General features: G+C 47.7%; 1 protein-coding gene and 1 long non-coding RNA gene across 2 annotated transcripts; both read left to right on the forward strand.

Annotated features, from left to right (window-relative positions):
- Positions 1-635: 635 nt before the first annotated feature.
- On the forward strand, positions 636-7,057 carry LOC109549286 (uncharacterized). Its single transcript, XR_002175519.2, has 2 exons — positions 636-2,021; positions 6,419-7,057. It is a non-coding gene; the product is annotated as an uncharacterized lncRNA (long non-coding RNA).
- Positions 7,058-8,717: 1,660 nt separating this feature from the next.
- Positions 8,718-9,852, forward strand: LOC101328728 (interleukin 1 family member 10). The gene is given in 1 exon segment (XM_019931036.3): positions 8,718-9,852. A coding segment is annotated over 1 exon segment (540 nt). The 5' UTR covers positions 8,718-8,829; the 3' UTR covers positions 9,370-9,852.
- The last annotated feature ends 3,019 nt before the right edge of the window (positions 9,853-12,871 follow it).

Raw genomic sequence — 12,871 nt, forward strand, 5'->3', positions numbered from 1 at the left:
GGGTGGATGGATGGTTGGATGGATGGGTCGATGGACTGATGGGTGGATGGATGGACTGAATTAAGTAATATCAATCAGAGGCCTGAGTGTTTTTCACCCCTAACCCTGATCACACTGAGCCAGATGCTCTCATAGTCCAGGGCAAAGGGCACCTGCTCAGTTCCAGGATGAATCTAAGGTCAACGTCTTCTGTCTGTAGTGGGTTTCCATAGACATTACATCTCATCAACTGGTACCAACTAATAGAACCTGTTGAAAAACAGAGACGGTCGTCTCATAATTCCAAACAGGGTCATACTCACAATGCCATCAGTCCCTGTTCTCACACTGCCTCACTGGCCACAGCCTGGCTACAGAAAAAAGTCTGTCCTTAGGCCCTTCAGAAACACTCGCTCTTGCTTCTTCCACCTCCCTATGGCTAGGATGGAGCCCCATGGGGCACCAAAGGGAAGGTGATATAAAGTCGTCTGACCCCAGCATCATTTATCTGGCTGCCAAAACCACCCAGAACAATAGCTATGAGCAGAGTCCCAGTGTCTGGCTTTTGCCAAGGCTTTATGGGTGACTCTCTCCCCTTTCAACAAACACACATTGCTGTTCCCCACCTCCTTATTATCCATACTGTGCTGAAGACATTGTGAAATCCCTAGGCCCTTCTTCCCCATCCTGCAGACAATTATAAAGATTGCTACAGGCTTACCCACCCTGACCAGGCAATATAAACTCAGTGCACATGCCCTGGAGAAATCAGTTGGAGGTTCCAGGCACCTGGGATCTGCAGGTCAGTGGTGGACCGGCAATATTCTATCTTTCTCTGTTTTCTTCTCCCTCTGTCAATAGCTCTGATACGCCCCCTCTTTTTAACTCCTCCTGGCAAGCTCTCTAGTTAGCAAGGTATCCCCTACCTAGATCACCATGGGATGCTAAATAAGTCTAGGGTCACATAGAAGGAATTTGAGGAGAAGGTATAGGTTAAGTCAAGATTTTTAAATATTTAGGACCACCGGTTTTAGAAAGTAATTTCAGAAGAACTCATCTAGGCCAGTGGTATTCAACAATGTTTTATGAAGCTTGAGGTTCCTTAGAGATGCCCCAGTGCCTTTTTGTTTTTTTGGGTTTTTTTGCAGTGTACATTATTTTAGTTTTATTTTTAAAAAATTTAAAGTAATTTTTATTGAAATATAGTTGATTTATGTTTTTGTGTTAGTTTCTGCTGTACAGCAAAGTGAGTTATACATATACATCTTTTTAGATGTATACATCCACTCTTTTATAGATTCTTTTCCCATATAGGTCATTACAGAGTATTACGTAGAGTTCCCTGTGCTATCAGTAAGTTCTTATTATCTATTTTATATATAGTAGAGTGTTTAGTTACCAAGGGCGAAAGGGGGGAGGGATAAATTGGGAGATTGGGATTGACATACACACCCAGTGCCTGCTTCAGTAGTCGATGCTAGCTGGGTCCTGGTGTCACCATCATTCTCTGCTTCTGCAAAAGCAGGTGTCCTTCATCCATTGAACTTTCATTAGTGTCTGTTTAAAATTTCCTCGTGAAACCTAAAATAGTTTTGAAAAATATTGACCTTGCCCAACGCCTCATTCCAATGATAAGGATTTGGAGGCCTAGGGAATAAAGGAATTTTCCAAGGTGACAAAATAAATTGGTAGCAGAGTTAGGTCTGGAACCAACCTTGCCGTCCGAATCTGCGATGAGTGTTTCTATGTCCTGCTCATGAGCACCAGTGTGTCTCAGTTGGGGCAGATGGAGAGAGCTACAAGCTATGCTTTGTGGCTTCAAGAGCTTGTTAACTTTTTATAAGGGAAAAAGTGTCTATACATAAAACAATAAATAACACATTGAAATTTAATGAGACTTCAGAGTACGTTTGCAATGGTAAAGTAAAGAGTCTTTAAACTCTGAGTCACGGAATCATTGATTGTTTGATCTTGAAAGAATCTTAATAACCACATCCTCTAACTCCATGATTTTATAGATGCTGAAAACTGAAGATTGGAGGGTAAGTGACATGAACTTGTATGTCTGAGCTGTTTCTCTGAGCCGATAATTAACTTGGCAGAACTAGATACTCAACCTATAGATAATAATGCCATGTCCAGTGACCTTAATGTCAAAGATGTGAATGGACAATGATGAGGTCGGGAAATGAAAGATAACTTTCACTGTCGTGGCCTCTCCCATTGCGGAGCACAGGCTCCGGACGCGCAGGCTCAGCGGCCATGGCTCACGGGCCCAGCCGCTCCGCGGCATGTGGGATCTTCCCGGACCGGGGCACGAACCCGTGTCCCCTGCATCGGCAGGCAGACTCTCAACCACTGCGCCACCAGGGAAGCCCGAAAGATAACTTTGAGTATGCCTACCGAGAAGATAAGAAAGAAGTCTCATTGCCTGGGAGGTGGTTTAGTGTCCACGGAGAAGCGAGATACACTTAAGATAAGTATATCATACAATGGAAAGCCAATGTAGATTCTAGAGCTGGATGGGGATGTGATGAAAGCAGTACTTAGAATACAAGTCCAGGAACCTCACATAGGTTGGGCTGGATTGAAGGTAGAGAAACCAGAAATACAGGTGCGGTTTCAATGGTTATGAAGAAAACAAAGTTATATTTTATAGAAGTTATTTATTGGGACTTGATAAATCTGACATAGGGTCAGGAAAAGTGGGAGAAATTGTCAACAGTTCTCAGGATTTGAATCTACCTGTCTAGAGGAAGATTATGGCAGTGAGAGAAATGAAATCAGGAGGGGTGAATGAGCTGGGAGGAGAAGGTGAATTTGACCTTAGATGAATTTGGTTGGGTATGATGGCAGGATATCCAAAGGGTGGTGTCCTGTAGGCTGTTGGAGATAAAGGAGGATGTTCAGTCTGGACTTGGAAGGCATTAGAGAAAGATGATCTTGCAGCTGAGGAAATGGGTGGATTGCAGCTTCATGTGATATGAAAGAGAAGAGCTTAGGACCTTGGCCGGTGACTTCCAGGTTTAGGGGTGACCCCCAAACAAAGGGAGAATCTACAATGCATCTGAGAAGGAGAGAATGGAGAGGTGTGAATCAATATCAAGGGGTCCCAGGGGGACAATGGCCAAAGATCAGAGGAATCAAAAAAAAAATCTTCGGATTTGGCTCCACAGAAGTTAATATTTGTCTTGGAGGGAACAGATTCCATGGAGATAGTGTGTAGGAGGATGAAGGAGAGGCTGGAACAGGTGTGATGTGCAAAAGAGCATGGGGAAGCCCAGGGCTATTTGGTGGTGGTATTTGACCCAGGATAGGTGAATTGATGAGGTCTGAGACAGCCAAGGATGGGGTCCAGAGAGGGGTATAGACCAAAGTCCAGTGAAAGGTCACTTGGGGACAATAGGGAAGGGAAAGCTTGGGGAATGGAGTTTGTGGTGCACTGGGAGGGATCATGGCAAACACTCAAAACCAGGAGCCCAGGCTCTCTGATGGACTATAAGTCAGTTTCTCACTCCTACACAATCCTCACTTCATCACAATCTATACCAGGACCCCAGGCAAGGGTTCCTGATATGGGAGTCTGTAGGAGAGACACTGGAATTTGGGGCTGGACCAGGACAACAGGACCCCAGCGATCCAGCTGGACTTGATCAGTCCTGAATTTCTGCCAGCTCTTTGAGCTGACACGGACCAAGAGTGGGAGTCATCAGCTTGCCTATCCAGCTTTACACAGGGACCCTCCACTTTGTCTGCTCCGGCCAGCCCTTGGCGCAACTGCTAGGCTGGCCATATTTCTGCTGCTCCAACCAAAGAAGCCCCAGTAGCCTGGCCAAGGGAGAGCACAGCATCTCACTCACATGGGCGTGCATGGAAGCCATGCTGCTGTCGACCTATCAGGGCTGGGGGATCATCTGGTCCTTTGTTACTAAAAGTGTGGTCCAGGGACCAGCAACATTAATGTAATTTGGTTGCATGTTTGAAACACAGTCTTAGGTCCCACCCCAGACCTAGGCAATCAGAATCTGTATTTTAACAAGAGCTGCAGGTGATTTACAGGTTTATTAGAGAGTGAGAAGAACTGAGCTAGTGTATAAGTTCCCAAGACCAGTTGATCACTGAGTCATTCAAGAACCTTCAGTCCAGGGAATAGTACTTCTCAAGAGTCCCCCAGGTGATTCGATGGGCAGGCACATTTTGGAAAGCCAACGACTGTAATTGAACGCTTCATTAAAAAAAAAAATTAAAACTTACCATATACTACAAAGGAAATTTATTTTCATATAAGGAAAAATGTTGAAATGATAAAGTAAATAAATAAAAATCACCCATAATCTTGTCAGCCATAGAGAAGTGCTGTAAAGTGTCGAACATCTTTGTTTCTATGTATGTGGGCAGATTTAAATGGAATCATAATGCACACTTTATTTATAACCTGTGCTTTTCACTTAATGTATTTTGACCATTTTTATATCATAAAATGTTTTTATACATCGTCTTTAATGTACACATACTTTCTTATTTACCATAATTTTTTAACCAGTCACCTATTATTGTGCAGGTAGATTATTTTCAGCTTCTTGTTATTATAAAAAATGATGCCGTGAACATCTTTATTATTAAACATTTGGGCAATTCCTTATTTTCCCATAGAATAAGGGCAACAGATGAAATTACAAAGTACATCGAATGCTTTAAGACTCTGATTCACATCACCAACATCCATCCAGAATTTGTACTCCTGCGATCCTTTGCTCTCACCAACCCTTAAACTCTCACTGCAAAGCCAAGGATTAGGAAATGACTTGTCCAAGGTGATCAAGTGGCAGATCCAGTACTAAAAGCCACCTTGGCTAAGTCCTTCTTCTAAGATCCAGGCCATGTTGCTCAGGGATGCTGAGATGGCCGGAAGTCCTCCCATCAGCATCAATCTGCTTCTCCTTACCTGCTTCCCAAAATGTCCCTCAGTGTCACTCTCTCCTGCTCTGAGCCCTGCTTCCTCATTCCTACCTTTCTCCTATTTCCTCTTCTTTTCTGCTTTCTTATCTTTTCTCTTCTCTTTCCCTTCTTCCTTGGTGAGAGAATCAGCCCTAGCCATCCTTGCTTTTACTTTTCTGGGCTATTCTCCAAGTCCTACCACCCTCATGCCCTGATTGGCTCTGGGTTTCTTTCCATGCTGGATTCTGGAATGGCCTTTCTGAAGGTGGTCATTTCAGGGAAACGCTCTAGGGACAGAGCGTGAGTGGAGACATGTCCAGCTCTGTGGTTTAGGGTCTGTACAGGAACGCTGGCTTCAGTTTTTAGATCATTCCTCCGCAAAAACGCAAGTCTGTGTATCTCAAACCTGTGCTGTTTTCCATCTGGAACAGAACAGGGGAGTGTGCATGGTCTCTCACAGATCACAGTCTTGGCAAAGCGATCCAGTCCCCAGAACGACACTCTCTAACTGCAGAGAGACCCCGTCCTGGCTGCAGGCGGGAGGTTCTTCCTAGTAGCGCTGTCCAGAGGAGGCAGGGGGAGGTGGTGACTCTAAGGCCAGGCTGGGAGTGGGACAGGATGTCAGTCAGGTTCTTCCTTAAACTGTGAGGCTAGAGCACACCCCACCCCAGTCTGAGCCCCAGGAAGGGCTCCTGGCTGAACTCTTTGGGAAACCTGTCATCCTGTTTCCCAGAACCGGCGGCACCAGTGCACAGTCAAGTTCACACCCCTGCCAGCTCGACTCGGGTGGCCCCAAGTGAGGGAAACTCAGAGCTGCCTGGATCTTGCTGGGCTGAGGAGCCCTTGGTGGGTTCTGGTAGATAAGCACCTAGTGAGAACTTTCCACCCTGTGATTGGGTAATTTGGCTCCTTGGGATGTCTGCTCCCTAGCTCCACCCACTTCTTTCTCTGACAGCCCCCCCTTTTTTTTAAATTACAGCCATTCTTTTTAAAAAAAATTTCATTGAAATATAGTTGACTTACAATGTTGTGTTAGTTTCAGGTGTACAACAAAGGGATTCTTTTTTAGATTCTTTTCCATTATAGGTTATTACAAGATATTGAGTATAGTTCCCTGTCCTATACAGTAGGTCCTTGTTGGTTATCCATCTGTTTTATATATATTAGTGTGTGTATCTTAATCCCAAACTCCTAATTTATGCCCCTCCTTTCCCCTTTGGTAACCGTAAGTTTGTTTTCCATGTTTGTGAGTCTATTTCTGTTTTGTAAATAAGTTCACTTTTAACAATTTTTAATATTCCACATATAAGTGATATTATATGATATTTGTCTTTCTCCGTCTGGCTTACTTCACTTAGTATAATCTCTGGGTCCATCCATGTTGCTGCAAATGGCATTATTTCATTATTTTTTATGGCTGAGTAATATTCCATCGTGTATATATGCCACATCTTCTTTATCCATTCATCCTCTGACGGCCCTTTTTTTCCTTCCCTCTCAGCAAGGACCAGTCACCCCTGATTGCAGGAATGTGCTCCCTCCCCATGGCAAAATACTACATGTAAGTCTTCCTGGAGTCTTCCTTTTCCTAATCAGGGTGTCTGGAGATGACAGAGGAAGAGGAAAGAGGGCTGAATCAGTCTCCTTCTCACCCCAGAAATCTCAAGTGCCCCATAATTAAGCTTAATCATCATCATAATCACAAAAGCTTTCTTTCCCGAACTTCTGCAAGATGCCAGCCATTCTACTGCCCTGCCTCCATCCTGAGAAATCTACAAAGGGGGCATTACTAAGCCCATTTTATAGATTTGGAAACTGAGGCTCAAAGAGGTTAGAAAGTACCTAATGTCACACAACGCCAGGACTCAGACTCCAGGTTCTCTGTGCTGCTCCGGCCTCCATTCTCTAAAAGCTCAGAGATAATTTTGAATCTCAGTGACAGCATCTTTGTATGTTAGCCTCTGTGGCCTCTATTCCCAGTCTGGGCTTCCAACTCTTACCTGCATTTTATCTCACTTGACATTTGAGTCTTTACTTTTAGTTTACCACTTGATTGTCTGTGATTTTTGTTGTAAATTATCTCAAGCTCTTCGAGGAATGAGTTAAGGCATGATAAAAATAAAATAGGATTGACACCTGGGATGTATTTCCTCAGCTCCTCCATGGGCCCATCCTACCCTAGACATGGGGGGCTGGTCAGGGCCTCTGGGAAGGTACAACGTAGCTGGGAAGACAAGACACAAGTGCATGGACCACGCAGATGACAAAACAGATGTCAACTCTCTGGGGTATCTAGCCTGGGTTCTGGTCTCTGAACAGAATATTGCTGACAGCTAAGTTATCCACAGTTCTTGGTTGTCCAGGTTGGAGGGAGAAGGCCAGCTGGCAAACCCAGGCTCTTTTCAGATCTTCGTTTTTATTGTACAGGGGAACCTGCTTTAAACACATACAGTCATTGGCTAAGGGTATTATAATTAGCTGTTACTGAGAGAGAAGAATCTCCTGGAAGTGTGGTGTTGGCCAGCAGGTTCTGCTCTTGAATATAAGGAGGGCTCCCCAGGCCTGAGAGCAGCTGAGGACCATGTCTGAAACCAACCAGCCATGGGCTAATAGCATGGGCGTGGCTTTGAGGCTGCACAGCCTCACCACGGTTCCTTCTCAGCCTCCCTGGCATGCGTTTACCCTCCCAGGCTGATCGTCAGAACCACAGGCAATCCCAGGGCCAGCTCCCTGCTGACCACCTGTATTTGGCATCCATAGCCCCGCCCCGCCCAGCCCAGCCCTTACACACTCACCGGAGCAGGGTGGCCAGGCTGGCATGCTTACCATCACATCGGACATTTTTCCCCCCTCATTTGTGGATTTTCTTCTATAAAAAGCCTTTAAAATATCTGAAAAACAAACCACACGTTATTATATACTCAATTAATCCCTTTACTGAAGAGAATAAACATATGAAAAATTGGGTGGGCCCAGAAAATCTGGGAGAAGTCTCACCACATCCCAGAGACATCGGAACCTCGTTAGGAAATTTCTCAGGGGAGGCATGGAAAAGGGCTGGAGCGTCAGGAAAACTCTACCCTTCAGTGGGAAGACGCAGGCTCCGGTCACCACCCTGAGGGCCTGACAGGGGCCAAGCTTGGTAGAGACAGAGGTGGACTGGGAGGACTTCCTTCGCCTAAGGCTGACCTGGTCTTTGTTTTGTTTTGTTTTTTGCGTTATGCGGGCCTCTCACTGTTGTGGCCTCTCTCGTTGCGGAGCACAGGCTCCGGACGCGCAGGCTCAGTGGCCATGGCTCACGGGCGCAGCCGCTCCGCGGCACGTGGGATCTTCCCGGACCGGGGCACGAACCCGTGTCCCCTGCATCGGCAGGTGGACTCTCAAGCACTGCGCCACCAGGGAAGCCCCTGACCTGGTCTGGACATGCTCTTGGGTGGAGTAGCACCCCTACTTCTCACCTGAAGAAGGAGAAGAGGCCCTAGTTCTCCATGCTGTCCTTCAGAGTGTGGGGTGGGAGGGCCGTGGGGCTCAGGGGTGCCTGAAGGGGGCGGGCCACCAGCACTGCCTCCTGTTTCAGAATTAAGGACGCAGATCAGAAGGCTCTGTGCACGAGAGACCGCCACCTCCTGGTGGGGGATCCCGCCGCAGACAACTGCCGTGCAGGAGCATCTGGGGCCTCGACGCCCTGGGACTCACCCAAGCTCCGTCTACCCCAAGCTCTCCCTTTCCTACTGAAGGGTCAGGACCCCTGTAGGAGTCCCAGCTCACCCTGCAGCGTGCATGCAGGGGTGCGGCCAGCTGTGCCCTGGCCCAGCTCCTTCCTGTTCGAGTCTTAGCTTGTTGAAGAGCTTGTGATCTGGGGTCCCCTCATCTCCTGGCTCTCTTTTCTCCTCCCCCCGCCCCATCCCAGAGATGATCTGCATACTCCCCAACAGAGGCCTGGGCCACACCAGTTTCCCCGTCTTCCTGGGGATCCAGGGAGGCAGTCGTTGCCTGGCACGTGTGGAGACAGGGGAGGGGCCTTCCCTGCAGCTGGAGGTGAGAGACCGCACCCTGTTTTGGGGGCCCTTGCAGACCTGGCTTGGCCTCCAGGGTGCTCTGGCTTCTCTGTGCTCATCTGTGGGTTCTGGCCAGGTCCACACATCCCTCCTGCTGAGGTTTCCACCCTCTTTCCCTGCACCCAGCAGCCAGACCCTTGCCTCCAGAACCTTCAGAGGGCAATTCCCTGGGGAAAGAGCCACTGTCTCAGGTCCCTTGTTGGCCAAGCCCCAGAGGCCTCGAGGGCTGACACGCAATCAGCAATCTTATCCAACAGCCGCCTTCAGGCTGGAGGCTGCTTCCTGACCTGACTGGTTTCTCTGTGGCTCAGCTGAGCCCCAAGAGCCTGTACGACTCACCAAGGAGAGTGAGCCCTCAGCCTGCACTGAGCTCTACTGTGAACAGAGTCGGTAGAGAGGCAGGAAGCTGGGTTCCGGCCTGGCGCCCCCAAACCAAGCTCATTCTGCTCGGGGTCTGTGGGAGGCAGAATAATAATGCCCCCCAAAGATGTCCACATCCTGGTCGCAGAACCTGTGAATATGTTACCTTACACGGCAGAAGGGACTTCACAAATGTGATTAAGGCTGGTCTATCCTGTAGTATCCCAGTGGGTCCAAGGTAATCAAATACCAGGGTCCTCCTATGAGGGAGGCGGGAGGCTGAGAGTCAGAGGGAGACTGGAAGATGCTATACCGCTTACTTTGAAGATGGAGGAAGGGGCTGTGAGCCAAGGAATGCAGGTGGTCCCTAGAAGCTGGAAAAGGGCAGGGAATGGGTTCTCCCGTAGAGCCTCCAGAAGGAGCACAGCCATGCCAACAACTTGACTTGAGCCCAGTGAAAACCATTTCAGACTTCTGACCCCCAGAACTGTAAAATAATAAATTTATGTTGTTCTAAGCTATTGCATTTGTGGTAACTTGTTACAGCAGCTGTAGGAAACTGACACAGGGAGTGAGTGGGTCTCTGTGTGCACTATTCAATGCAAAGGGACTGGATAACTTGGTGAGTCCTTCTTGGAAGCCTGGTCATGGCTTCTCCTCTGGCCCCTCTGCTCTAGAGCTTCTAGAAACAACCGAGAAACTCCAGGCAGAACCCAGCTCTCCTCCTCTGTCCATGGACAATGTCTTGGGCTGCTTACAATTTCAGTTTTAGTTCAGGTCACGATTTTTCTATCAGATACTTCTCAACGAATCAGTCATCCAACCAACTGACCGGTACCATTAGTTGTCTGCTAATGTTGATGTGTGAGGACCAAGCAGGAGCAGTGATGGAAAGACAGTGAGCTTGGACTGGACGTACTGAGTTTAAGGTTACTGTGGAACTGATGAGTTGAGTTGACTGTTTACAGCTGGGAATATAGGGCTGGCCCTCCACTGACAGTTTGTAGTTAAAACTGACACTCATCCTCAGAGCCCCAAATCCCTCTCCATTTTGTAGAGGATCTATAGTCAAACAAGCTAGAGCAGAGAGCCCGTGGTGTCAGGGCTCAGAGGGGTGGACTACTGGTTCTCTTCCTCTTGTACAACCACTCAGCATCTGTCCAACATGTACTGTGGGCCAGGACATTTAAGAACAGTGTATCTTCACCCTCACAGCGACCCTGCAAGGCAAGTATTCTTACCTGCATTTGACAGGTAAAGAGACTAGACTAAAGGAAGTGACATACGTAACCCGCTGAAGGTCACATAGGCTGTACATGTACATCTGGTCCATTTGACGCCAACATCGTTCCACAAATTTTTATTCCACTCTTATTCTAGGAGCAACAAAACTAAACTTCCCTGGAGCTGATAATTGAGTGGAAGAAACACTAAACAAGCAAATTCACAAACAAGAAAACAAACAAGGGCAATTTACATGAGAGAGGGTGAGGGCGGTAGGTACCCAATGGTAACATTAGAGAGGGTGGTCAGGGGAGGTGACCCTGACTTTTTGCAGGAGGTGACGTTTGAGCTGAGGCTGAAGGGCAGGAGGCAGTGGGACTAGAAAGTGATGCAGGAGAGAAATAGCAAACGCACAGACCTGAGACAGAAGGGGCTAATTGTGTCTGAATAGCAGTGGAAGGCTGGGGGGCTGGACCCTGGAGAGGGTTAGGAGGTGGGCAAGAGAAACGGGGGCTGGATCATGAGGGCGTCTTGAAGGCAAATAAAGGTTTCTATTTATTTTTAAGTGAAAATGGATGCTATGGGAAGATTTTAAGCAGAGGAGAGACATACTGAGCTTTATGGCTCTGGTAAATTTAGATTCTTTCCCTACCTCTCCATGGCCTTCATGTGCCCCATTATTTTATCACCTGGCGATGACATCCTAACTATGTATTTATGTGCCGGGACTACTCTGTGCTTTTTGAGGGGGTGTAGTTCAATTTTGGGTCACCAGTGCCCAGGACAGCTGCTGGTACATTGAAGGTGATGAGTAAGTGCAAATTCTTGAACAAATTAATGGATGATCACTTGGTTCTCGTTAGACATTCAGGATACGGTGTGAGGACATCTATGGCAACAAGGTAAACGGACGCCACTGTAGCATGGAGGTGCAGCTGGTGGAGAGGGCTGGACGGGTCTTCACAAAGGAAAGGGCATTTAATCTCGGCCTCAAAGAAAAAGTAGTTTCAGGGCAGAGGATGTGTGGATGGGCATTTCTAAGCAGAGGGAGCAACTAAGGAAGGTGTGATGGAGGAGAGCTCCCAGCACTCTTGGGGCGTGATGAGTCATCCACGTGCAGGGACCCGAGGCTTGTGGCGGAGGAGTTGCCAAAAATTAAGATGGGAAGATATGTGGGGCCTGACTGTAGATGCCTGGTGAAGGAGTGAAGGAGGAAGCCTGGAGGAATCATCCAAGTATTTCAAGGAGGACCCAGATTTTAAGCCTGGGCCCCTGAGGTCAGCACTGGACCAATCCACCTGCTTCTAGGGCTTCTGCTCATCTCAGCTTTCTCTTTGCCCTACCTCTCGCCCCACCTGCCTTCTGTTAGGCTCTGCCCTGGGGTCAGCTTCGATGTTGTGGTTCCATGGTTGGCCTGACCCCTGCTTCATCTTTCCACATCAGCTTATCTACCTCCTTCACCGGTGGTAACTCAACTTGACCCCGCTTGGAGCAGGGCCAGGAGTGGGAGGAGACCTGGGTATGCCTGGGTGGGTGGCAGGCACATTTCACAAGAGAAGGGCCAGCAAAGATGAGCTGGACATGTTCTCTATCTAAGTAGAAACACATTTGGAGCTTTAATATATGTCAATTCTATATGAATGCTTCGGAGAGGAAGAGGATACAAGAGATTTAGAAGACACGGTCCCTACCCTTTAAAGACATATGGTGTGGGTGGGGACACCAGACATTATGAACAAAAACCAACATCTATTGACTGCTTCCTATGGAATGACTAGTAAACACTCCAAACATTACCCAGGGAACCTTGGGTTGAAATTCTGCAGGGCTCAGGTAGAAATAATGATGGGATGCTGCTATTATAATTATCATTAATAATAATAATGATATCAGCTTCTGATAGACACCCCTCCCAAGTCTTATCCCTGAAATTCTTCCTCCTTCCTTGTGACCATGCCAAAGGCTTCTTTCCACAACCAGCCCATCAGAGCTGTTATTATGTAAATTCCTGGGAGAGGCACACTTTAGGTCACGTCCACTATTTACATCTCAGAGTGAACTGAACTGGCAGGTCCTGAGCCAGAAACCAGTAAACAAGTGAGTAGAACACAGTGTGGTAACCTCTCCTTCAGGCAGCACCAGGGAGCTGGACTACTGAGCGGTCCCATCCCAGGGGGTCAGGAAAGGATTTAGAGGAGGTGGTGTAGGCATGGGGGCCAGCCAGGTGAGGGGCAGGGGGAGGTGTGGGGCAGGCAAAGGAGACAACCATATACAGGCTTGAAGGAAGTCCTGGGTGTAGCTGTGTGTGTTAG

The sequence above is a fragment of the Tursiops truncatus genome, chromosome 14 (genome assembly GCF_011762595.2).
Source record: "Tursiops truncatus isolate mTurTru1 chromosome 14, mTurTru1.mat.Y, whole genome shotgun sequence".
Taxonomy (NCBI): Eukaryota; Metazoa; Chordata; class Mammalia; order Artiodactyla; family Delphinidae; genus Tursiops; species Tursiops truncatus.